This window comes from Ursus arctos, unplaced genomic scaffold, assembly GCF_023065955.2.
Source record: "Ursus arctos isolate Adak ecotype North America unplaced genomic scaffold, UrsArc2.0 scaffold_30, whole genome shotgun sequence".
Classification (NCBI taxonomy): Eukaryota; Metazoa; Chordata; class Mammalia; order Carnivora; family Ursidae; genus Ursus; species Ursus arctos.
In genome coordinates, this window is record NW_026622986.1 from 21038304 (window position 1) to 21066058 (window position 27755).

Consider the following 27755-nt stretch of genomic DNA (forward strand, 5'->3'; position numbering starts at 1 on the left):
GCCGGGGGCGCCCGCTCCTCCCCCTAAGGGCGGCCGGGCTGGCGGCGCCGAGCCCCCTGCGCGCGGCACATGGGGCGCCTGACGGAGGCGGCGGCAGCGAGCGGTGGCGCTTCAGCGGCGCGCTCGGCTGGGCCCTCACCCACTCCCCTTCCCCTGTCTTCCACCTTCCCCGGGTGCACGGCCACCATGGCGTCCAGCGAGGAGGACGGCACCAACGGCGGCGCCTCGGAGCCGGGCGAGGAGAAGGAGGCCACCGGCAAGAGGAGGCGCCTCGGCTTGTTGGCCACTGTCTGGCTCACCTTCTACAACATCGCCATGACCGCGGGGTACGTGCGCCGAGAAGGGCCCTTTCCTCCCTCTGCCCCCCTCCCCGCGCTGCTGTCCCCCGACATTCAGCGCTTGGGGCGCGGGCGGGGCTGCGGGCGCTCGCGGCTGCGGGGGGCGGCGAGCGGGCAGGGCGCGCCGGGTGCGGGCAGCGCGGGACGGCGGGGTGGGCGCGGCGCGGGGAGGGGGCGCGGGAGGCGGCCGTGGGGGAGGGGCGCGGGCGCCGCCGCGGGTGCCGGCGTTGAATGGAGCGGAGTGGAGCGGAGCAGGCGGGCGGGGAGGGGGGGCCGGGGCCCTGCTCGCCGGGCATTGCCTAATACGGTGCACGGCGTGGCGCGGCGGCTCGGGGCGCGGGCCGGAGGTTAAGTATAGACCCGGGCAGGAATGCGGGGCCGACTGGCGGGGGAGGTGGCTTTGGCCCGGCCGCCCCGGGCGCCGCTGCCTGCTGCTGCTGTTGAAGAAAAGCCTGGGTCCGGCTGCTCCGGAGCCCGGAGCTGTCCGGCCGGTGTCCCCCACGGTGCGTTTCCTCGCGCTGCAGATCGCTGGCAGAGTTTTCGGAACTGTTAATGTCACCACGGGTTTTGATTTTTGATTTTTTTTTTTTCTGAGCCCCAGAGCTTCTTACTTGGGACGATATTTTAAAAACCCTGCGGTATCGGAACATGGCACTGGTGTCCAGCATCTTCATGGCCCCATGCTTCCTGACTGATAATCCTGTACTTTTATTTCTGACTTTGAGTATGACTTACAAGTTAAGGTTACACAATGACTATCGCTCTTCAAAGAGCTGTCAAAGTGACGTGTGTGGACGGCTTTTCAAGACCTGTTGGGGAAATGCTCTTCTGTTTCTAAATTGCATTGTCTTTTTAAAAAGTTATTTTCACATTATCACATGAAGTATTATTAATCTATATAAATGTGGGGGAACGTTTAATATCTTAAACGTTGTCCGGGGCTGTAGAAAAGAATAAATGGTTGGACCCAGTACTGAATAACTGTTATGTATTTAGTGTAATCCTGAATACCAAATACAGTTCACATTGAGGATTTACTATGTGCCAGGTACTGTGTTGATTACTTCAGATGTACGGTCTCATTTTTAGTTCTCTACCATCCTGTGAGGGGTACGGGATATTACACTTGACAGATTAGGAAACTGAGGCACACAGAGGCTAAGTAATTTGCTCAAGATCATACAACCAGCAGGTGTCAGACTTGGATTTCAGCCTAGACAGTCTTACACCAGAGACGTGCTACTTCTTTGCTTTTACGCTTTACTGAATTTTATAATTTTTTTTTTTAAGATTTTATTTATTTATTCGACAGAGATAGAGACAGCCAGCGAGAGAGGGAACACAAGCAGGGGGAGTGGGAGTGGAAGAAGCAGGCTCATAGCGGAAGAGCCTGATGTGGGGCTCGATCCCATAACGCCAGGATCACGCCCTGAGCCGAAGGCAGACGCTTAACCGCTGTGCCACCCAGGCGCCCCTGAATTTTATAATCTTGAAGAAGAAAAATAATCTATTCAGAACAACTGGAGAACAATTGAGTACCCACCATGGGCCGCTGTCTTTAGCTATAGTGGGAGGTGAAAGAATTTTCTCTCCTGTGATAGCCTTAACGCAGTTTTTGGAACGTTTTTCGAATACCTGCCATTTGTTAACTAGTTTGCTGTCCCTTTCCTTTCCAGTCCACTCTCCCTTTTGAAAACCAGGTTAACTTTTTAAAAGTGAAAATCAATGCATAACGCTAGTTTAAAGCCTTCAGTGACTTCCTGTTACCTCCACTGTAATCTAAGGGATTTAGGCTGTTGGTTATCCAAGGGCCTTTGCAGTACGCTCCCTGGTTCCCCTTCCAGTATTATTGTATTTGAAATCAGCTGTAAACTCATAATGCCAGCAGAGCACCATGCATTTTTATTTTCACGGCTTCCTCCATTTTTGCTCAGGCCGTTCACTCTTTGCATAATATCCTCCATGTTCCTCATGATTTGTAAATCAAGCCATCCTCTTTGAAGGTGTCTAGGTCTTCTACCCCAGTTGGAGCAGAATTAAATGCTCCTCCTTTGTGTTCTCACACTTCATTCCTGTCTTTCTTACCTGCCCAGCAAATTACAGCGTATCTGAAACTTACTGTCTCCTTGCCTATATTGGGAAGATCCCTTGTCATTTTCACCTCTGTTTAAAAGCAAAGGTAACCAAAATGGAATAATCCATGTAAGTCTTTGGGGGCTTTTTAGAGGCATTGAGATTTGAAGAAGGAATAGGATTGGCATATGCGGAGAGTTGATATTTCGAGTGAGATAAATTCTAGAAATAGGCATGAGATGCAAGAAAGCCTGGTATATTCTCTTGATCTAATTGGAGGGTGGTGTTGGAGAGCAGAGGTAAATAAGGTCGTGGTGTGGCAAGTGGGACACCAAGGAATACATTGACTTGTACAGCTAGCAGAGGGTTAGCTGAGGTTCTTTTTGTTCACTTAACTTATTTTTTCTCTTTTAGCAGAACTTTGAAGTATATTAAATTTTGTAATAGTTTTGAAAACAATGAAAAAATAGATAAGTATTTACATAAATATAAAAAAGAACTTGCCTAATTTTATAAGCTTAGCATGACCTTTGTTTTTTCTTATCTTTTATGTGCATATCTTCATTCAGAGAGCATATATCCCCATTATGCTATCATTCCCCTTGCCTGCTTTATTTATTTATTTATTTATTTTTAAGATTTTATTTATTTATTTATTTATTTATTTATTTGACAGAGAGAGAGAGAGAGAGAGACAGCCAGCGAGAGAGGGAACACAGGCAGGGGGAGTGGGAGAGGAAGAAGCAGGCTCCCAGCGGAGGAGCCTGATGTGGGGCTCGATCCCAGGACTCTGGGATCACGCCCTGAGTGGAAGGCAGACGCTTAACGACTGAGCCACCCAGGCGCTCCTGCCTGCTTTATTTTTCTCATTGCACTTACTGCCATGTAACTGTATGACGTATTTCACTAATTTGTATTGTTGCTTATTGTCAGTCATTAGACTGTAAGCTCCTAAATGCATCTTACAGAATATTGCAGTTAGGGTATCTGCTCTATATATTCTATTTTCACCTAATATTCTACCAAATATTTCTGTATAGTTTTCATAAATAGATTCTTTCATGGCTACATAAGAGTGTATAGAGTCGATGTACAATAATGGATTAGCTCATTCCCCTAATGACATTTTGCTTTTATTTGTTTCTGGTGAATTAGTTACTTAGGATGAATACCCACGAGTAGAATTACACCTTTAAAGGATGTGAGGGTTTTTATGGTACTTGTTCATATAGGTCCTTGACCAGAGAAGTTAGTATTTCTCCCACTCTCTTTCTGGTGGTTTTTTTTTTTTTCTTTTTTCTTTTCTTTTCAGGACTTTTGAGCCCATATGTCCTTGGTCAAATGAGAGACATAAGGTAAATATTTTGGGCTCCGTCCCTGAAGAAGTGTAACCCCGGGGGCATTCGTATATTGCAATAAAAGTCAGAATGAGTTAAGTGCTTGACAGAGGTAACAGGTCGGATGGGTAGGGGGAATCAAAGAAAGCTTTGTGGTGGGGATCATAGCATTTCAACTGAGCTTTGAAGGATGAGGAGGATTTGATAGGCATGCATGAGGCAACAGTGTGAGTTAGGGTGCAGAGAGATGACATTCCTAGACATGTTGTTGAGGCAATGGCAAGTGGGACTGAAGTGTAGGGAGAGATGAAGCTGATGGGGAGCATGGACCAGTGCACCCAGCCTTCAATGCCTTGCTAATGTTTGGGTTTTAATCTGTAAATAGTACAATAAGGTATTGGTTAAAGGCTATGTATGCTTCAGGGACGCCTGGGTGGCTCAGTCGTTAAGCATCTGCCTTCGGCTCAAGTCATGATCCCAGGGTCCTGGGATCGAGCCCTGCGTCGGGCTCCCTGGAAGCCTGCTTCTCCCTCTCCCACTCCCTCTGCTTGTGTTCTCTCTCTCTCGCTGTCTCTCTCTCTCTCTCTGTCAAATAGATAAAATCTTAAAAAAAAAAAAGGCTGTGCTTCAGTCCTTTTTTGCTGGGTAGCCTCAGAGGAGTTACTTAAACTCTCTGACCCAGAGTTTTCTTATCTGTAAATTGGAACAGCACAGCTCCTTTGCAAGATTATTACAGAGACTAAAAAGATCATGGATATGAAGCGATCAGCATGGTGATTGACACCAAGAGGGAAACTATTTAAGATATTTTCAGAGTATGCATAGTGTGAGTTATTAGAGTACCAAACCCAAGGTTCAGGCATATACATTTCCCAACATGTTAATAACAGACATATATTTTATCCCTGAGGAGGGTAAATCCATTGTATGGATCTTGTTTATTCAGCTTGTTTTATCCATTCATCTGTTGATGGACATTTTGGTTTTCCCCAGTTTTTGGCTATGACAAAGCTATGAATATTCAGGTACAAGTCTTTGGACATATGCTTTCATTTTTCTCAGGTGAGTATCTTTGAGTGGAATGGCTGAGTCATATGGTAGTCGCATTCTTGATTTCTTAAGAAACCGCCCAAACTTTTCCAGAGTGATTGTACCATTTTCCATCCCCATGGGCAACAAATGAGAACTGCTGCTCACCCTCCCGGCACTTGGTCTGGTCAGTCGTTGTAATTTTAGACGTTCTAGTAGGTGTGTTGTGTTATCTCATATTGATTTTATTTTGCATTTTCCTAGTGACTCATGACACTGAACATCTTTCCATGCATTTACTTACCAGTTGTGTATCTTTTTTGGTTTGGCGTCTGTTCAAATATTTTGCCCTTTTTTTTTTTTAAATTAGGTTATTTGATTTTTCTGTTACTGAGTTCTGAGAGTGTTTTTATATCGTATGGATATATGTCTTTATCAGACACGTGATTTGTAAATATTTTCTCCTAGTTGTGGCTTGGCTTTTTATTTTCTTCACAGTGTCTCTCAAAGAGCAGAAGGTCTTACTCTTAATCAAATCCAGTTTATCTGGGTTTTTTTTTCTTCACGAACCTTTCAGCTTACCTCCATTGGCATGAGTGTCGATGTGCAGTACCTTGAAACACATATTGGTTGCTAAATAAAAGTTTCCATAAATAAAAGTTTCAATGTAGTCTAGAAAAGGAAGTTTAGAGATGTCAAAGAACAATATATGAAAGTATGGATGGTATGAAGGTCAAAGACCATCTCTGGGACCAGCCTCCACACGGTTACTTTATCAGACGTGTCAAGAAGAAATGATAACATTAGAATATCACCATTTTTCAGTAACTGCTGAAATAAAGGCTCAGGGCAACGATCAGCAGTGAGTGCTAACATCACAAACAAAAGGGTCGACCAGACATTGTGTGCTTTTCAGGGAAGTACACAACATGACTTAGGAATTAGCCTCGAATGTGAATCTATCTGATCAAGTGTATGGAACTGTCCACTTAATAGGAAATACAGGGGACAGAAGAACATAATAAATGAGATGTGGGTATCTGATTAGCGAAACCCAGACTGATGGTAACTTTGCAGGACAAACCACTCAGTGTCTCGACAGACAAATTTCCCAAGAGAGAGTGAAGGAGAGATGAATAGATGGAGGGAGGGAGGGGAAACCTATAGATTAAGGGTCGTGAAAAGACATAGCAACAAATCACAACATATGGGCTTTATTTCAAACATGATTTTTAAAAATAATGAGACAATTGAAAAAAGTTATATCCTGACTCTATGTTTTGTGATCTAAGATTTTTTACATGGGATGGTGATATTACGGTAATGTTTATTAAAAGCAATCCCCTTATTATGAAGCAAACTATAGAATGTTTGAGATTTCCTTCAAAATAATGAGGGGAAGCGATGGTGAGAAAAAAGTGAATAGAGGTTTGGATGATACGGTATTGTCCATAAGATGATAATGCTTGAAGCTGGGCAGTGGGCTCATGGGGGTTCCTTATACCATTCTCTGTATCATTTTGTGTGTGTGCGAAGTTGTTCATAATTAATATCTAAAAAATGTTGGAACAAAAAAAGAAGAGACCAGTGTAGATAACCAAGTTCCTTATGGAGCAGGTTGTCTCCAGGAAACCTCAGGAGGAAAAGAAGCACCAGAGACAGCCAGAAGAAAGAACTCCTCCTTCGATAAGATTTTTCAGGGTTATCATAGTGTAGTGACATGGCAAGAAGGCCCTGTGTTTAGTGAGTGATGGCACGTACCTCTTGTTACAGCACTGTTTTGTTTCCTCCACTTAACTAATTTAATGGTTCCTTGAGGCAAGGACTAGGTCTAAAATTTTCTGATTTCCCAACATGTAGCACACTCCCTGGCTTAGCAATAAATGTTGAATGTGAAGATGAGTGAATAAAGGAATGAATTAAGCTGAAAAGCAAGCAATCTTTTACGTATATAAGCACATGCTTATGTATTTTCTAGAGAGTACTTTCTCAAGGACTGAGCATATCTATCTAGGATCATATTTGCATCATCAGTCGCTCTGGCCAATTTTTTAAAAGCAGAACCCTGTAGAAAAGAATTCCCGGTTGCAGAAGCTGTACTTGCTTTTGCATTTTTGAAATTACAATTACTAAACCGATGAATGTAGGAAGTGTGAAGTTAGTTAAACGTAGGGCCACTACGGGAGACTTGTCATCCCACTGTGATGGTGGGTTTAGAAAGTGAGAGCTCATTAGTTCAGATTAGCCCCTGGCCACAGTGACTGAAAAATAGAGGAGAAGTTAGGATAGGTGGCTCCCTGGTCCTTTCCAACTCCACCCCAAGTGTTAATTTCTTTTATTTCCAACAAGTTAGTAATTGGTATGAGCCTGATACTATACTAGGTGGTACAATACTGCCACCTATGGAACAACAGTAAAATTGGTGACCATGTTAGAATACGTGGATTTTTATATCTTGCTATTTAAAAATGTAGAAAAGTTGCCATCTAAATGAATCCTTTGATGAATTCTTTGGTAGGTTAATAATTAGCTCTCAAAATGATCTTTTGTAAAGATCTGGTTTGGATTTTCCTTAAAAGAAGAAACAAGTATATGAAAATGTGAATTTAAATATCTTAATATGCTTTTTTCTTATTGTTAGTATAAGGATTTAGAATTGAAGATGTGAAATCAAAACATTTTAAACCTGGAAGGCATCTAAAACATCACCCAGGTTAGCCCAGCACAGAATTCAGCATTGGCCCTCATATGGGATGAAGCCAATAGTTAAATCCAGTAAAGCCATGGTATCGTGGAGACAGAATAGCACGGGGGGTTGGGAGACCTCAAGGGGTCTATTTCTACCTGGACTGTTTGACTTTAAGACTTAGGGTAAGTCACTTGATGTCTCTGCATGGTGACTGTCTCATCTATAATAGTTAGTGGCCCTCAAACCTTTTTGATAGCACACTACTATCAGTTAAAATATTTGAGCATAATTCTCTTTATAACTTTTAAAATTTACTTGTAGTTCAAATAGACCAGATCCTATGATTAACTAATATCCCAAGGCACAATATATTCCTAGAGCCAGACCAGTAGCATCACGGTTCAAGAGCATAGACTCTGAGCTCAGTGTTGGGTTTATATCCCAGCTGCCTGGCTCTGTGACCTCTTCTGCCTGGTTTCTCGCCAGTAAAATAGGATCACAGCAGTCCGTACCTCACAGGGAATGTGTGTGCATGAAATATTAAATGGGCGTTTAGAACACTGAAAGTGTTCTGAAAGTATACGTGTTATTATCAGTGTTGTTGGTATCATTAACATTTCCATCTTGGGAAGGTCTTGCTGATAATTTCAGATTTTACCTGACTTCTTGTGACACCTCTTAGGAACGTCCCTGCTTTCCCCTCAGTGTGTGTTGAGGAGGAGTGGAAGCTCCCAGAGCAGAAGCTTCCAGCCGCCATCTTTTCCTGTTGACCTTGTTGAGTGTGTTCATCATATTCAACCAGTAGTTCCCTTGTGGGGAATCGTTAAGCCGTTTGTCCATTTTATGAGTGTTCTTTAATTAAAAAGTTAAAACCGTGTAACAATGTTATCATTCCTAAACCCACGTAACTAGACACTTTGGAGACCACCGAATTAAAAAAGCCTGGAGTAGCTACTCATTTCCATGGGTGCGTTTACTCAAGATTTTAAAAAGTTATAGATGGCATAAGTCTTTAAAACTTACAAGTGCTCTTGTAATTGTGAAAGAAACTGGGGAAAAATGAACTCTCATTAGTGTCTCTAGCAGGCTGAGTGTAGGTGAGAAAGCCAGTCTCCACAACCGTAACTTGTGTGTGAAGTGCAGGTGATTCACAGCACAGAACCTCTCTGTCATGTAGAAATGGAAATTGAAAAGGGAAGGCATATGAATTTTGTCCTTTTTGTAAAATAAGCTCTTTGAAAGCAGGCCCATATCTGACCTGGAAGATGTAGGCCTTCTGTGGCACCACAACTGTTATTATTTAGTGCAAGTTCTAAAAAAATTAATTGTTATGAAAGATTTTTACTTATACTTACATGTAAATATATATTTGTGTAAGTGCATACATACTTACAGCTTTTTACCTTAAGAAATATCTATGTAATTATGAAATGTTTTATAATAACCTCGTTTTGGGTACATAATTTCTTCAGTCTGTCCACTTAAACCAAACATGAAGTGGACATTGTTTGACATTTGATTCTAGTTGATCTCCAGTATGTTCTACTCGTCCCCTTGAAGAGTCAATGTGAAAACAATGCCATTTCTTCCTGTGGGTTTTGTCAAATAGAATAATGAACTGAGAACATAATAAAACAAGATATTACTATATAAATTATGCCATTTCTTTTCAGGAAGATCATTGGTATTCACTTTGATAGAACTTTATAAAATACTTTTATTTCTTACAGGTGGTTGGTTTTAGCTATTGCCATGGTACGTTTTTATATGGAAAAAGGAACACACAAAGGTTTATACAAAAGTATTCAGAAGACACTTAAATTTTTCCAGACGTTTGCCTTGCTCGAGGTAAGTTTTCAATGATGCTGTTTTCCTATTGTTGGGGTATTCATTTGAAAAATTATTTGTTGAACAAAACCTTATTTTGCTGATGACATATCATCTATGGATTTGTAGAAAACCAGTGTTCACAGGGATTTATTTTATGTTGCATGCTATTGACTTGCGATTTTTTTATTTGCTTACAGATAGTCCACTGTTTAATTGGTGAGTTTCTGATTTAATTTTTATTGTCAGTATAAATTGCCTTTAGGGCAATGGTTGACTTGTTTTTCTCTTTAAGGAATTGTACCTACTTCTGTGATTGTGGCTGGGGTCCAAGTGAGTTCAAGAATCTTTATGGTGTGGCTCATTACTCACAGTATAAAACCAGTAAGTGACACGAACACGTTCTCCTCATGATCCTGCAGGAAAGCTTTTTTTATTACTAGGAATCTAAAATACTAACATTGCTATAATTCAGGAAGCAGAACCACTAGACAAAAAAAGGGCTGGGTTTGCATTTACGTGTGATTGTACATTGACTTACTGCATTAGTAGAATGACCTTGAAACAGAAACAAAACTAAATATTTATATCCATAATCTATTCTCCTCTGATGTTTCCCAGTTTTTTAAAAATTAATATTCATATTCTGTCAAATAGTTAACTGAGAATTTTCTATTGATGTGTAGTCTCTTTGATTAGCTATTGAAGTCGCCGGTATAAACAGTGTGTTTTTCCTCAGTCACCATGGAGTGCTGTAGCAACAGACATAAAAAGCAAATATAGTTCTGTAGACCTGAGCAAATGGGGAAGACTAAATGAAAAGTTGGAAGGGCTGAGGAACCTAGGAGAAATTAGCATATTATTTATTGAGGCATGACAGGAGACAGACCTGAATCTAATTAATGGCTTAAACCCTTCTAGACAAACACACACCATGCTCACTATGTCAAGGCACTGGGCCTTTTAATCCTATGACAGAAACATTTCCCAGATGGGCCCTTCTGACCTTCTGACAGCCTCCGGCGTCTCCTGTCTACTTGAGGACAGATCGCTGGCCTCCTTTCCATTCCTGAGATGCCTTTCTCGTCCCTCGTCTGCTTGAAATGATACCTTAACTCCCTTCCCTTGCCTGCAAGACTTACTGGCCCCCGTCTGCGCGGGGACAGATCACTGCCCTCCTGCTCTCTCACCACTCTGCACGTTAGCCTCTCCAGACCACTGTCTTTCACTCGACTCCCTCGGTCCGCCTGGCCCCTCACCAGTGACCGCCGTGCACTTAGCCGTGAGCGCATGCCGCGCGGAGAGCCACACTTTGTATTCAGACTGCCGTGTAGTTTAAAAGCAGGAGTCCACCATAAACAGAATAAAAGAAAGACTATTCCAGATAGCGAACGAGTATAATAGCTGGGCCGGGACTACAAAGAGTCTGAAGACTGAGGGAGTATAAAGACAAAACACAGCGCGGCCAGCATCAACTGCGGAAAAGAAGTGAGAGAAAATCTAATGGGTTGCTAGCCCCCAAGAGGAAAAAGACCCATCGGCTCTTTTTTATCCTCCAAAGGATCTCTGTCTTAGTCTTTTTTTTTTTTTTAAAGATTTTATTTATTTATTTTGACAGAGATAGAGACAGCCAGCAAGAGAGGGAACACAAGCAGGGGGAGTGGGAGAGGAAGAAGCAGGCTCATAGCGGAGGAGCCTGATGTGGGGCTCGATCCCATAACGCCAGGATCACGCCCTGAGCCGAAGGCAGACGCTTAACCTCTGTGCCAGCCAGGCGCCCCTCTGTCTTAGTCTTACTATTTAATTTTCTCTACCAATAGTTTCCCTCTGGCACCTTTCCACCCCTCTTTAATTAGTTCAACCAACATTTATTGAGTGCCTTCTATACACATGACACGTGCTCATGTCTGGCTTTACACAAGTGGATAGGCCAGTTCCAGCTATATGTGTTCTGGTTGTTGGGAAGCGGGGGGCAGTCATACAGATTTTGAATCATTCAGCAAATACTAATCGCACACTTGCTCTATGCCTGAGATTCTGCTGGGGATCTGGCAGTTAATAATACAAATATAGTTCCTGCCTTACGGATCCTGTAATTGGGAGAGACGGTAAACTCGTAGTTGCACAAATACACTTGACCTTGAGCAACACGCATTTGAACTGCACGTGTTCACTCATACACAGATTTTTTTCTTTTTTTTCCTTTTTATAGATTTTTTCTGATACATACAGTACTATAAGTGTATTTTCTCTTATGATTTTGTTAATGACATTTTCTTTTCTCTAGCTTGTTTTATTGTTAGAATACAATATATAATACATATAACATACAAAATATGTGTTAATCAACCGTTTATAGGTTATCAGTAGGGTTTCTGGTCAATGGTGTAGAGTATTAGTTGTTAAGTTTTGGAAGAGTCAAAACTTATACGCAGTTTTTTTGACTACATGGCAGGGGTTCGTGCCGCTAACCCGCACATTGTTCAGGGGTCAACTGTAATTGTTTCATTATGTTAGTGTTAGTGCTTTGAAATAAGAGACGAGTATGTATCACAATGTACCTGGGGACTTAGCCCGACCTAAGGAGGGAAGGCAAGCTTCCCTGAGGAAGGAATGTATAAGGAGAGCACTGATGGATACACGAGAGTCGGGCAGACAGACAGACTCTCCTACAAATGGGCAAGTGTTCTAAAACAGACATGAACAAGGAAAGTGAACAAATAACTGCTCGGGGCGAAAGGAGGGGTTTGGGAAAAGCTTTCCAGGGGGCGTGATGCTTTGGCCAGATCTTAAAGGGTGAAGAAGGGTTTTCCATGGGAATGAATAAGGGAGTCAGTATAAGTAGCATTCGAATTGGAGGGAGTAGCATGTGTTAAGATGTAAACGTTCAGAGCATGTTCTGGAAATAATACCAAGTTGGTGTCACCAGAGAGAGAGCTGGTAGTGGGAGGTTGAGAGATTGCAGATGAAGTTGGGGAGATTCCTGAGCTCAGATTGTAGAGAACCTTGAATATGATCCTTCTCTCCTGTTAAGCAATGGGGAGCCAAAGAAGCTTTTAAGTCACAGGATCACTGCTTCCAAATGTGTTTTTTTTGTTTTGTGTGTAAGAGAAGACTTCCATCCGTGGAGAGAATAAAGAGTGGTGAGGCTGTTTGGCAGACTGTTACAGTAGCCTGGATGGAGACGGTGAGGCCCTGAATTCGATGGTGGTCACAGGACAAAAGATGAGTGGACTGATGCAGTAGCTAGTCCTCCCGTAGGACGGGTACCATCAGACGACCCCCAGAAAGTTGGAGCGTCAGATTGTTCTCACATTGGTTTTGAGGGGGTAATGTTGTCCCAGGATAGTTAAGTTAGCAGCCGGAGTGAAGGCCAAGAGAGAGAGACCAGTAGAAATGTGACCATTCCTGTGCTTAGGACATTTTTGTGTGTTGTCATGAATTATGTAACGGTGACGGCGTTACGCTTTCTCTCTTGCCTCTGTCTACCCCTGACATTCCACTATAATCAAAGACGCATAGTACGTAACTGAGCTATCTTCGTGGAGAAAAATGTTCAAGGTTAAACCACACTGTGGATTTCTCTGTGATTCTGCAGATCCAGAATGAGGAGAGCGTGGTGCTTTTTCTGGTCGCGTGGACTGTGACAGAGATCACTCGCTATTCCTTCTACACATTCAGTCTTCTCGACCACTTGCCATACTTCATTAAATGGGCCAGGTGGCGATGTCTTGCCATTTAGTTTCTCACTGGTGCATGTGTGTTTTGTGTGCTGAGCTAACATCAGAGACGGAAAATTTGTGGCTTAGCCCCACGATGCCAGGATGCTGTTTTTTTGGCTATTAGCAGTGCTATAACTTGAATTCTAAAGGCTTAATTTAATGATCAGAGAAAAATCACATTAATATATATTTTGAGTAAAATCAATGCCAGACAAGTTACATCAGTATCCTTATATAACCTGAACTGGTCATTCATTTTTCTTTGAAAGCAAAACATAAAATTTTTTTTTGAATTATACTAATTAAATTCTGTGCCAAAAATATGGCATTTTTTTCTGAATGATTTAAATTATTTTAAAAATCTAGTATCCACAATTTTTAGTATCTTATATATACAATGTCAGTTTCTTTGCTGTTTTAAGTAGCAGAGACAGACATTTTTAAAAGTCACACTTAAGCTGTATTTTTGGAATGTGGACACAATTCATATTTCAAGGGTTCTAAATATATCTATCCTTTTTTTAAAAAATGATATTATGTATTTATTTGACACAGAGAGAGAGAGCACAAGTCGGGGGAGCAGCAGGCAGAGGGAGAGGGAGAAGCAGGCTGCCTGCCAAGCGGGGAGCCCAATGTGGGACTCGATCCCAGGACCCTGGGATTATGACCCGAGCCGAAGGCAGAAGCTTCACAGAACACCCAGGTGCCCCGAAATATATCAATCCTAAAGCAACAATTTTTAAAGTGAAAGATGTTCTGTTGTTTTTTTTTTAAGTTTGAATTCTTTGAGCAGCTGATATTTTACAAAGTTACTATGAAAACAAAACTGCAATTTGAAGAACAGATCACAGGCCAGCATAGATTTGTTCCTTTTGTTCCCTGTGTCGTACTTAGAGTGACAACAATAATAACACAAGTTGTATACTGACTGCATGCCCGAGAAGCAGGGTTGAACACAAGAAAAACTCTGTCCTTGCAAGACATAGGAGACCAAAAAAATAAAACAACTAACAGATATGTGAGATGCCAGGTCATGGGAAGTGCAAGGAGACAGTTGTGGGAGGATAGCTGTATCCCCTATATGTCTGTCCCCTATCTGTCTCTTCCACATAGGTAAGGTAAAAGCGTTTGATGGTATTTTCATTTTTTAAAAATTTTTGTTCAACTACAGAAGTAATACGTTTTCATTGTAAGAAAATCACAAAAGTACAGAAGTATATATACTCAACATGGAAAGTTTTTATTTAGACTCCTCCCTGACCACTCCCTTTCCCCTGGAGGGAGAAAGTTTGGGATTTACCCATCCACACTTTTTCATATTAAGGAAAATGTGAACACACAAACGTGAGTTTCTAAAAACATAAATAGAATGACATTATATTTGCTTTTTGTTTGTATCTTGGAGTTTTTTTTTTTTAAATCAGAACAGGAATATTTAGATCTAGTTGTAACTCTTAATGCTGCCCAGTATTCCATAGTATGGGTGACCAGTTCTCTGTTGTCTGAATCTAGATCATTCCCAGGTTGCCAATATTATAAACCCTCTTTTGAGATATTATGAACAATGCTATGTCCATATTTCTATTTTTTAAAACTGATATTTATATTAACACATTCCTAATTTGTTTGAAGGTAACATACAACCAGTGTCAGATTTGTTTTCGGTCACTGTATATTAAAAGCCTAACACTTTTTCTTAAGTAATTACTCCTTTTTCATAACTCATATATTATACATGTTCAAATATAATGAACTCTATAATATATAAAAAGTCCAAAATGAAGGGAAAAAAGACCTTTTGAATTGCTTACAATCCCTGTCCATAAGGATAATCACTGTTAATTACATATATACTCTCAGACTTTTTTATATGCTCTTGCTCCTTTTTAGACATTTTTTGTGGCTTACCATTTTGTTTATTGAAATGCTTTACAATTCTAATTTGAGCTTAAACCTATTGTCTCTCGTAAGAAGGCTGCGCTCCCATTTCTAGATGTTAGGTTGGTTTTATTTTTATTGTAACTGAACACTTTTTCACTTCGAGCGATTGGGCCTTTCACACGGTTGGCCGTTTGGAGTGTCGCCGGACTAATCCTAGAAACCGTCTCCGTGCATCTTGAGTCTTGCATGACCTCAGTCTTCTGGACCTCCAGCACCTTTGAAAATACTAATTCATGATACAGTCTCTTCATTTACTGTATTTGTAAAATTTATTTGCAAAAAATAATGGTCTTTAATGTTTTGTCTGCCTTTTGGAATGCATTTTGCATGTCTTGAATTGCTGGAAAAGTTCAAAACATGTTTAAATTTGCTGTTTAGAAATCCTTTCTCAGTTGCATTAATGTTAAACCAAGTACTATAAGATCTTCCAACTTTGAAATGTACATGTTAGCATAATACATGTCAGTTAATCATAATCATGAGTAATTATATTTCACGTTAAAAATCTTAAAAGATCCCAACCATCTATACATATTTGCCAACCTCATTAAAAAACCTAAAATAATGTTTGTATTTATGTTCAAATGTTGAAGTTGTCATTCTCAAATAAAACTTCATGGTAGGAATAGCTTCTTATTTATAAATAGCTGGCCTACTGTGACAGTTTGAATATACTTTAATTCTACTTCATTTTAGCAGCGTTCCTAGAAAAGTCCACTGAATAGGCACTTACATGTTGTTATGTTCTATGTTAATTTCCATTTTAATTTCCAAAAATGCATTCCCTAAAATCAAAAAATTTTTAGGTAACAATTAAAATCTTTAATGAGGAATTCTTTTTCTGAATAGGTAGTTAAATTTCTCACGCTGCCATCCAGACTAACAGAGTTGGGAACATGAAATATTTTTAAAGTGCAAAGAAAATAAATTATATAATTTGTTCTCATTGCACTAAAAATAATCTTTAAAGCCGAAGGCTTTAAAAACTAGTTTACTCGAGGAGTGATATACTTTTTACTGTTGAAGAACAGTGCTTCCAGAAAAATCACTGGAGAGTCACATAATGTTTAAAAGCTATGTAAATAAGTTTGAATGTTTTACTTGGGAAAGGATTATAAAATATCAGTTATATGATTTTGAAACTGAGTTAGGAAATTAAGATGGGAAAAGAGTGATTTAAATAATATACAAAAAACTACACAACACTAGTAAGAAAGCAGATGATATACCTATGACAAGGAGGGGATAATCAGGGACAGTAAAAGGATCATCGGTCTTTCCTTTTACCACTGAATCTATTTTGGCAAATAGTTCTGTTCCCCCTCCATCTCTTACCTGTGTATATCCTTGACATACAATAATAAGGTGATTTTTAAGTTGTCTCCAAATTTCTGCCATACTGATAAATTTAATGTGTCTTTACAAATATCTTATTGCCAACAAAATGATGAAATAAAATACAGATTAATTTGATTTCTGTCTTTTTCCACCAACATTTTAACCTTTCTTTTCTGTGGTAATTGCCTTGGAGAAAAATGATTTTCTTTAATGGAGAAGTGTTGTTGCCCTGGGTCCTTGAAGCTCTTCCTGCTGGAGGCCCACAGAGACTTGTAGAACCTTGCCCTCAGCGTAGGCATGAGTAATGGCTGGCCTACTGTGCGTTAGAGACCTTGCCACAGCCCAAATGAACAAACTGTCATTTTGGGTTTTGAATAGAACTTTCTCGGCTGTTTTAAGCAAACTGTTCCTTTAATGTGGGAATTTTGGAAACATCTTACCTGTTTTGTTATGAGAGCAGTTTTGGATAATATTTTCATTAGTAGTTACTGATACTTTAGTATTATTTATATATTAAATATACTAAATATATATATTTAGTGGTATTATTTCAGTTTTCTGAAATAATAATTAATTCTCTTTTAATTATTAGCCACAGGGCTTTCCAAATGCCTCCAAGACCCACTTTGGTAATTTCGAGATTTAGATATAAAATTAGGATCATAATGGGTCTTTTAAAGCACAACACCTGATCAATAAATGACTAGCTGGAGGGAAAAAAACCCGCTCAGTTTTGATTCCAACTGTCAAAGAAGTTGCCTTCACAATACCTTATAATACTTACAGGTACTTTACAATATAGTATTTACAACACTTAACGTCCTGTACAGTACAAAACTACATACATACACATTGTTAACACATATACCTCTATTTCAGTTCTGTAAAGTAAATTGACTTCTTCTTTTGTTAAGATCTTGCCATCTAAAATGGAAGCTGCTATGAGAAAAAAGGAGGATAATTAAATTTATAAGCAAACGATTAAAGTAGAAAAAAATTAGCCTCCTTCTGTGAGGGGCACTGTAAATATGAGTATTTTTTAAGTTTCAAGACAGTAGTAGCAAAAGAACGGTGATGTCAAATCCAGTCGTTATTATAGAAAAATAATTCTCTGGGGTCTTTCTTTCTCCAGATACAATTTTTTTATCATCTTATATCCCGTCGGAGTTGTCGGTGAGCTTCTTACGATATATGCCGCTTTACCATACGTGAAGAAGACGGGAATGTTTTCGATAAGACTTCCTAATAAATACAATGTCTCTTTTGATTACTACTATTTTCTTCTTATAACCATGGCCTCATATATACCATGTAAGTATATGGTCGTTAGTACTTTGAGCGTATGCTGCGAACGTTTCTGTAAAGTATCATGATTCCGCTAGTTTAATAAGCAAGGAGACATGATGGCTTACAAACACACCAAAACCTCTGTTCAACCCCACGTGTATTCGTAATTTTAAATAATGCATGAGTGAGTTAGTCAAAAAGGACTCTCCTTGGTATAAGGAAAAAGGTAAGTAAATTCATACACAAATGATTGCCTTCTCAGAACCATTTAAGAGAAGCTGAATGACCTTTTTTTAAAAAAAAAAAGAAAAGATAGAGCACACATCAAGTGAACCATTTGCCAGCATTCAGAATTATGTATCTGAAGATAAACATTTTGTCCAAGAAAATGTCTGGTCACTTCTGTCTAATCCTTGAGCATACACTTGGGAAAGTTATTTAGCGGTACTTCTTAGTCTGGTGGGGGTCACTCTAATACTGGAAAATACTGAAGCTGCTTTTCTTAAAACATTCTGAATAATTCAGCCTCTTCACTCATTTCTCATCACCTTTCAGTAGTTGCCGTGAATTGGTGAAGCTTTACTGCAATAGTGGTAGGTTTTCAGGTCAAATATTTATAGTCAGTAGCAGGGAATGTGGAAGTAAAGCAAGGCTGTTCTTTACCATTCTCGATAAAATTAGAGACTCTGGTGTCAGCGAGGGAACAAAGGAAATACAAACAGTTCATAGCATCTAAAATCTGCATCAACGTGCTATTTACATAAAATGTAAAAAAAAAATTTTTCATGAAATATTTTATGTAAACGGGGGCGCATAAAACTTGCTAGTCCCTTGAGGCCTCCAACTTTTAAGCTTTTTCAAAATCAAAATTAACCGGATGCTCAGGCTGTTGCCCTTTCCCTCATCTCCTGTCATGTCAGCCTGACTCTCACCAGATTGTCCCCCAGGGGCAGGCCAGGAGGGCCCGGGGGTGGTCACCTGCAGCCCTGGGTCGCACCCTCTGCTCCCCTCCCCCAGCTTCTGTTGAGTGGGGCCATGTCTGGAGCGGAACCAGAGCTTGCTTCCGTTCACATCAGAGTTACAGGTTTGGGTATCGGGCTCCCCTCTTCCCTATGACTATGGAGGCGTCTCCACAGACACCCAGGGCCCAGCAGGTCACGGCCTGAAAGTGTCAAACCAGTGACTGTTGGCTGCATGTGTTCAGGTGTCCTGGGGGCTTGAAAGCGTCAAACCAGTGACTGTTGGCTGCGTGTGTTCAGGTGTCTTGGGGGCTTGAAAGCGTCAAACCAGTGACTGTTGGCTGCGTGTGTTCAGGTGTCCTGGGAGATGTAGACTCTGGCCTGAGTCAGTGGCAGCTTCTCAGTTCACCCTGCGGACCGTCTCGGGAGGGTCCCACTTGCTGGAGCAGCAGTCCGCCAGCGAGATATTTTCCACTTGATTATTAATATTAGCAGTCACACAACTAGTTGTACTTTGTTTATTAAATTATTTGTTAGTTAAAAGGATTAACAGTACTCTGAGTACTTCAGCACTCAAAAGAAGTGCTAGTAGTTTTCATTTTTCAATAATGACATCACAGATTAGGGGGCATTTCAAGGAGGACATTACAGACATCGCTTAAAAATCACCCAGCTAGTAAATAAGACTAGTGTTTGAACTCAAGCCCATACTTCTACACTACTCAGAATGTTCTAGACGTATTGTCAATAAACGGTCAGTTAGCGTTAAGTATATTTTACCTGAGTATGTTTAGGCCCCTCGGTGTGGTATGATGATTACATTGATCAAGATGGGTAGTAGGACCCAAATAAAAAAACAAAACAAAACAAAAACTCTGTTGTGCATTTTTGCTCCATTTGGGCTAAATTCTAAAAATAGTTCACCAAAGTTGCCTAAGCAAGATATTCAGAGGGTTTTGTGGGTTTTTGGTTTTGGTTTTTGGCTTTTTTTGGTCGTTAGGTTAATTGGTTTTAATCCGTCCGTCTTTCTCAGAAATATTTTTACATTTGTGTTGTTTGTAGCTGATGTTGATTTGTTCATCCACTAGCACTGACACTGCAAAGTACCATAATTTAAGCCAATTCGAGAGGGGCTCCCGCTCTGGGCCCTGTTCCGGCCCTCCACTGATCCTGATCACTCTTCCACACGGGCCCTCCCCTCCCGTCTAGACCACATTCTAGAAACCCGGGACCGTGGAATTTGCTACCCACATGGCACCGAGAGTGCATCTAGGGACTGCACAGGTAGACGTCCTCCCCATTCTGTTCTCCTGAGGGGTAAACCGTGTCACCAGTATACACATCCCCGAGATCAAGGGTTAGCCGAGGGGCAGTTGTTTGTGAAGGGAATGGACGAAGCTGGCTTGTGTGGGCTTAGATACCCACATGTGTTCATGAGACCCCTCACGGTGCAGGAGAGCCGATGGACTGGAGAGAAGCGGGCCAGGCAGGGCAGCTTTCCTTGTGCTGGAACATTCTTGCACCACGTTCCAGGTCATTATGAAGACCTCGGATACTCAACGTCGCTAAAGAATCCCCAGCATTGCACGCATACCCCAGAGACAGTGCAGCTTCAGTTCCGACCACTAAAGCTAATAGTGCAATCAAGTGAGTCAAACACATGTTTTTTGGTTTTCCAGTGCATATAAAAGTTATGTTTACATTATATTGTAGTCTGTTAAGTGTGCAATAGCATCCACGTGCACACCTTAATTAAAAAATCCTTTATTGCTAATAAATGCTCACCATCAGCCGAGCTTTCAGCAAGTCATTACCACTGATCACAGATCCCCATGACAAGTACGATACTAATAACGCAAAAGGTTGCAGTACCGTGAGAATTGCCAAAACGTGACACAGAGACACGAAGTGAGCACCTGCTGTTGGAAAAACGGTGCCAGGAGACTTGCTTGAGGCAGAGTTACCACAAACCTTCAATTCGTAAAAACCGCCAGCAAAGGAGGCAAGCCTGGAAACCGGGGTGTGCCGGCCTCAGTGTGGGGGGGGGTGGGGAGCGCAGGGGCCGCAGATGCTGTGCTTGCCCTCCGAGTGTCTACGTGTGAGAGGTTTCAAGTATAAATAAAGTCAACAGCATCCTCCTTTGTTTTCTTTTTTCCGTTAGTGTTCCCACAACTCTATTTTCATATGTTACGCCAAAGAAGAAAGGTGCTCCACGGAGAGGTGATGGTAGAAAAGGATGATTAGACGATGCCCGTGAACAAGGTGCTTTTTCCAGAGTAACCGGGATTACTTGAGTCCAAGTTTTAATAACAAGAATAAACAACTTTATGAAATACTACAGATTGTATGATTTCTTAGAATATAACCTGAGATGTGGTATTTGCCACTATGTGTCTTCACATTTTCTATAAGAACTATGCAAGTATTTATTACCAACTCCTGGGTGGGTGATGGTCATTAAGGAAATAATTGGGTGTATTACCTGGGGGGGGGGAACCTTTTTTTTTTTTAAATTTTACTAATTTTTTGTTTTTGCAGCATGTGCTTCAAGGTTTTTAAGTCAATATTTACAAATTAGTTTAATGATTTAACATTATGATACTTGCCAGTGGTATTTATGTGATATTTATAAATGAAAGTAAATGCAGAATTTTAATAACGTGTTAATAATGTATTGGTATTTCCTGAACCCAAGCACTGTTTCTTACAAGTTATAAGGCAGTGTTTTTGATTAATAACCATTTTGGGAAGCATGGACATAATTTGCTTTGATAGGACTTTTGATGGAGATAAAGTAGCTGTGTAACAAAAATATCCTAGTAGATGTCGCAATTGGAAAATATTCTTTGAATATATGTCTAGGCTGTTAAAATTACATATACCACTAAGCAACTTTATTTTTATTTGAATTAACCTTCAAGGACAACCTTTTCAACTGTAAGGATTTTAAGGGATTAGAAAGAATTTAAGTGTACACTTTGCCTCACTTGTGAAAAAAGAATAACATTGGGTCTGATCATAATGTTATAGTCAGAACTCGCTGAGAAAAGCTTCTCCGTACCTGGGATCATCTACTAAAAGTTATGTCAGGATAATCCCCTTGTGGGACTTAGGTAATGAAACGTTTTGGGGTATGACCTGCCAGACTCATTTTATTCTGAATTCCATTGAATTTCAAGCAAGAAGTCTTATAATAAAGCTCCTGTCCATGTGTTTAGTAGATAGACTGAAGATACTTTAATACTGCTTTAATTCTTTTTTTTTTTTAAGATTTTGTTTATTTATTTGACAGAGATAGAGATAGCCAGCGAGAGAGGGAACACAAGCAGGGGGAGTGGGAGAGGAAGAAGCAGGCTCCCAGCGGAGGAGCCTGATGTGGGACTCGATCCCATAACGCCGGGATCACGCCCTGAGCCGAAGGCAGACGCTTAACGACTGTGCCACCCAGGCGCCCCAATACTGCTTTAATTCTTAAGTAGGCCCTTTAAATATTTTCCCCCTTACAGTAAGTTATGCTGCTTTGCCGACCCAGTTTAGGGAGAATATTAGATGTGTGACTTTAAAAGAAAAGGATTTTCTTTTTTCTTTCTTTCTTTCTTTTTTTTTTTTTTTCCTGCTAGAGATACGGAGGTGGAATTTTGGCTTTCCGTGTTCTGTACTGTTTGTGCTTGCCATCAACGTGTAACATTACACTTCTCCAAACCGTTTTGCGTACCACCTTGTCTGTTTTCTTCACGTGGAGATGTGCAGTGCAGATGAATCTTTCTGCAAACTTTGGTTTTAGATAACATGATTTTTAAAAGGTGCTATTTCCTGTATTACATTGTAATATTTCTCTCCAGCTGAACGTTTTAACGAGCACTGTGTATTCTATGTATGAGGTTACTACTGCTCAAAATGCAAATGTTCATTCTGCCTTTACACTGCTTGGTCCGTTTTTATCTTGAATTTTTATATGGAAGAAATTTCTGGGGAGTTTTTCCCCTTTGGTGCCATAGTATAAAAAGTTCACATACATCTTGATCCTGTCAGATGCCTGTCTTAGGAGAAATATTTTAAATGCTGTTCCTAAAACTTGTGTTAATTCAAACTGTACTCCCTTTAAGCAGCTGTAATACCTCTTTTTTTCCTTTAGTTGTGGAATATCCTGAAGTAGGAATTGTGATTAACTTTAATAAAAATGAAAATACATCAAACTATTATTCAGTGACCTTTGTTAGCATTAGTACCCCCACACTTTAGATTTAGTTTATCTTCAGTATCTTCGATACTCAGCGAATTCTAAACTGTCCCTTGGGTAGAAGATAAAGCGCTTAAATGAGAGTTTGAAAGAGAGAGTATTTGAAATTCCTTTGCACTTGTTTCCTATGCCTCCGTCTTCTAGAATTCTCCAGAAGTCACCCTCACTTTCCTTTTTCAGTAGGCAAACCAGGACATGAATCACACAGAACTTCCAATCAGTCCTGTAGACCTTGGCATTTGAAAAAACATATATCAAGAAATTGTGATACTAGCAACTTTCAATTATATTTGGTGACATGCCATAAAATTCTGGTGGTTTTTCGTTTTTCGTAGCTTTAAAGATTGACGTACGATATGTACAGTGTGTGCGAGTCTTTTTTTCATTTTTCATAGCCTTGATTTGATTTTAATACAACAACATCCCTGTTGGAACTTACTTTTTAGAAGTATGCCAAAATAAACAAAGTGATTTTCACCAAAAGCTTTTATTGCTTGACCTCCGTAGATTCTCAAGAGCATTATTGTCTCATCTTTGGATTTATAAGCATCTATTTAGTATGCCTCTGTCTCGTGGTTTCCGATGAGATGTGGCAAGAGATATGGAATCATACAATAACCTGCCCCCCACAAACACTTACTTTGTGCCAACCCCGTGCCAAGGACTGTTGTAGGGAATTGGCGTCTTTTTCCTGTCACGCCTCTCTCCACCCTACACAGTAAGACCTCTGACACAACTGTTAGGTTAGATTGGCTAGGAAATCACATTGCAAAAATAATTACAGAATGCCATGCATTGGTAATCCGACCTGGCAGGATTTTTTGTTACTTATGTGTATACAAGTGTATCGGTGCCACTAAATAACATTCTGGTTTAAAACCTTTCAAATAGACTCAAAATCAATTATAGATATGAAACTGATAAAATAAATCATTAAGGCACAAGGAAAGGAAGGAAATAACTGTAAGAAAAAATAACTATAAAAACCAGCATTTGAATTATTTTTCAAATGAATGTGTAAAACGTAGAAGTATTTTCCATTAACCTATATAGGGATCTGGAATATACATATAACTGATAGAAGAAAAAATAGGAGCACAGTTCTGTAATTTCGAGTATGAAGGCATTGACTGGAATTGAAAATTCAGTTTGTTCATATTTTTAGTCTAGATTTACAAAACAGCTTAAATAGACATAAGTCGTTCCTCTGGATATGAAGCTTAAAAATATGTTCTAAAAATTTTAGATTTTTTTTTTTAGTGTTCCTGTTGACAGCTTTAAAAATATTTTTATCATTTTTTGTCTTGAAATAATTTTAAACTTAACAGGAAAGCTGCGAGAATGCTAGTCTACCTTGAATTCCCCACCCCTAACACTTTGCCCCATTTGCTGTAGTATTCCCTCTCTCTTCCTTCCTCTCCCCCCACCCCCAATATCTTGTGAATCATTTGGGAGTAAGTTGAAAACATTCACTTGTGATGCCTTCACTATATATTTCCTAAGAACAAGGACATAGTCTTACACAGCCACAGTACAGTGACCCAAATCAGGAAACTCACGTTGACACAGTACCTTTCTCTAGACTCCGGACCTCACACCAACCTTCTCCTCAGGGTGTTGGGAACAAACCACATCCATGTTCGGGGCAAGATGGCATCCCTGTTGAGGGTTGCAGTTCCTTGTCACCTATTCCAGTCTAGTGTGCCTCCCTGACTTTTCTTCATGCTTCGTGACTTCGACATTTTCAACAGGACAGGGGAGTTCCTTTGTAGAAAGTCTCTCAGTTTGGATTTGTTTGAGGTTTCCTCATGCTTAGCTTTAATTTATGCACTCTTCAGCAGGAATATCGATTTGTTCCATTTACTGGTGATAATAACTTGAATGTGTTAGGGTTTCTGTTTTTTAGTAATTTGGTGGCAGGGTGACACGTAGATATTTTAGTAATAGAAGGCCTATTGGTCTAGTTCTTTGGAGGTGGTCTTTGAAATCAGGCACTGGGATTTTTTTTTTTAACCTGATGAATATGCTTGTCCTCTGATACATGAAGACTGATATCTTTTAAGTGCTTAAAAAGTACTAAATTCTTTTTACACATGCAATTTCCAGGCATATTATTAACTCACCTTTATATTGACTTTTATGCCCCTACACTATAAATCCCCGTAAGTAATTAACGTACTTTGGTTTTGTTTAGAATTTCTTAACCACAGCATTCTGTTCTATGCTGTTCTATCCTCTTACTGTGTTATTGTGCTGTACTAAAATACACAAGAATGCGATTGCTGTAAAAATTAATTTCATTTCTCGATTTATGGTAGTGCCTCATCCCCTTATATTTTAAAAAGCAGTTGGCACCGTTGGAAATTAAAAATTATCCTTAAATCCACTTAAAAGCTTTGTAGTTTTACTTTGAGGATGGGGACTGCAGAGAAATGGTTTTCAGAGGTTTGCTTTTAGAAGAGTCCACTGAGATCCCAGATCCCCCTCCCCACCCGTGGATACATCAGCAGCCCTGGGGCTGAGAAGCCTGTATTTTTAGCAGGATGCAAGGCAGGTCTGGTGCGGGCACCCTGAAGGAACAGTGGGGTGGGGGGGGAGGCTCAGCGGGGGGAAGGAGAGGACTTCTTACAAATAAATGCTCTATCAGTGTGCTTCCTATCACTGAAACCAACATTCCTGCGTCCCTCTGTATTGGCTCTAATCAAAACGAACACCGTAGTTGAAACTTTGTACAAACAAAAAGCGTGAACTTACGTAGTCTGAAGAAGACATTCTGTATGTGTTTTTCTAAGCACATATTATTTTATGTCCATACAGTTAGTTGCCCTGTCCGTGCACTGCTGTAGTCTGTATAGAACCTAAGACAGGTAACGGGGGGAACGTCCAGTAGTAGGTGTTTTTGTTGTGCTGAATTTAATGACAGGGGATACATGGGCATCATTCCGGTTGGAAACTACGTTAAAAGATTTCAGTTCAGTGGTCTTATTAATTGAAGAGAACTTCTAGTCTCCTGTGTAAATCAAACACTCACATACACACAAAGGAATATATTCAAGATTGTGGAAAATGGGGGCGCCTGGGTGGCACAGCGGTTAAGCGTCTGCCTTCGGCTCAGGGCGTGATCCCGGCTTTATGGGATCGAGCCCCACATCAGGCTCCTCTGCTAGGAGCCTGCTTCTTCCTCTCCCACTCCTCCTGCTTGTGTTCCCTCTCTCGCTGGCTGTCTCTATCTCTGTCGAATGAATAAATAAAATCTTTAAAAAAAAAAAAAAGATTGTGGAAAATGTATATGTTCCTATTTTTGAGAAATATGCGTGACAGAAAGTAATTATAATTCGCCTGAATGATTTGTAATTCCGTCATCAGTGGACTAAAATAGGTTTGCGTCTAAATTAAAATGTTCACAACCTGGTTTTTATTGAGTTAAACTTTAAGTGAACTTCATTAGAACACTTACAACAGAAATTAATCTTCAGAACCAAGGAAGCGGAAAGATGAATTTACGGTGAGTGAACTCAAAAAGAAAAAAATGACTTTTGCATGGTTTTTGGCTGGGAGAATGTAGAATTTTGAGCATCAAATATTCTTTGCCAAAGCCACAACTTTATTGGTAACTTGGGTGCATAAGCATTTTCACCAAAATCTGGTGTTACTTTTTTCTTTCAATTCCAAAATCAACATGATTTATACAGAAACTGATTTTCTAGGAATAAAAATGTATTACATCTTTTAATGAAAATTAAAATTTCAGCAAGTTCAGAATTTCAGGGTACTTCTTATTTTGATAGCAGAGTTGCTACTGTCTGTCAGTGGTATGAACCAACAATGTGATAGGTATCAAAGGTTAGGTATGATCATAGATCACAGAAGACTTAAAAATTATTTTGTGAGAATGTTGGTTATTTTACATGTGGCCCGTGTTCATAGTTACAAAGCAAATTTGGTTCTGGAAAATTCCTCCTTTGTTATGCTTCGGAGTGATCTGTCTTATGTAAATTCATTCACGTCGTTTTTGAAAAAGTATGTTAACAATATTTTCTGTGAATTAACCTTAGAAGCATATACATACGGTAAACACTCATTGAGTTTCCTTCTTTTGAAATAGATTTCGTGTTGAGTAAAACGCTAGAAGGAAGGAAATCATTACCACATTTATTTTCAAGTTTTGTGGAATGAAGACTGAGTTGTTTTAGCACCAATTCCACTCTGGGAGTGAGCGGAGATGATTAACTTAAATATGTTCGCAGGGGTAAAAAGAGTACATGGATTTATTTCTTGACACATACAAGATAAAAAATCATGACAGGACCTTAGGATATTGTTATTAGATTCTGATGACAGGTATTTTAAAGTTCTCTCTCATCAGCCCCAGTCAGTGGTGCAATGGTGACAGTGGAACGGGGGATGGGAATGAGACCTGTGCTAGATTTGGGGAAAAGTATCTCGTTTTCTTAAGCTTTAGAGTCCTTCTCTGTAAAAAGGGTAAGACGTAGTCTGAGTTGCAAATGAGAGAGCATCTGTAACTGTAGCAGAGTCTGGCACATATAAATAATAAATGTTGGTGCGAATGACAGTTTGCTTTTAATGGTTTTGTAACAACAGTATTGGGCCAGGTGAAATTTCTGCAGTCATACCAAACCCGCTTGTTTCTTGGGTAGAATTTAATATCAATTTCAGAGAATCGTTTTGGTACAATTTTCTTTTCCTGGGGCGCTTGGGTGACTCAGTCGGTTAAGCATCTGCCTTCAGCTCAGGTCATGATCCCGGGCTCCCTGCTCAGTGGGGAGTCTGCTTCTCCCTCGCCCTCTGCCCCTACCTGGCTTGTGCTCTCTCTCTCTCTTTCTCATTCACTCTCTCAAATAAATAAATACAATCTTAAAAAATCCTTTTTTCTGGGGTGCCTGGGTGGCGCAGTCGTTAAGCATCTGCCTTCAGATCAGGGCGTGATCCCGGCGTTATGGGATCGAGCCCCACA

General features: G+C 40.1%; 1 protein-coding gene across 1 annotated transcript; it reads left to right on the forward strand.

Annotated features, from left to right (window-relative positions):
- Nucleotides 1-26052, forward strand: HACD1 (3-hydroxyacyl-CoA dehydratase 1). The gene is made up of 7 exons (XM_026478996.4): nucleotides 1-326; nucleotides 9197-9314; nucleotides 9494-9512; nucleotides 9589-9677; nucleotides 12892-13013; nucleotides 17427-17605; nucleotides 20702-26052. Exons 1-7 carry the CDS (start codon nucleotides 70-72, stop codon nucleotides 20782-20784), a joined length of 867 nt encoding a protein of 288 aa, XP_026334781.1. The 5' UTR covers nucleotides 1-69; the 3' UTR covers nucleotides 20785-26052.
- The last annotated feature ends 1703 nt before the right edge of the window (nucleotides 26053-27755 follow it).

Coding starts and splice junctions, on each gene's coding strand:
- HACD1 (XM_026478996.4), top strand. CDS start 70: ATGGGGCGCCTGACGGAGGCGGCGGCAGCGAGCGGTGGCGCTTCAGCG. Junction 9,678..12,891: donor TTACTCACAGTATAAAACCA/GTAAGTGACACG, acceptor GTGATTCTGCAG/ATCCAGAATGAGGAGAGCGT. Junction 13,014..17,426: donor TACTTCATTAAATGGGCCAG/GTGGCGATGTCT, acceptor TTCTTTCTCCAG/ATACAATTTTTTTATCATCT.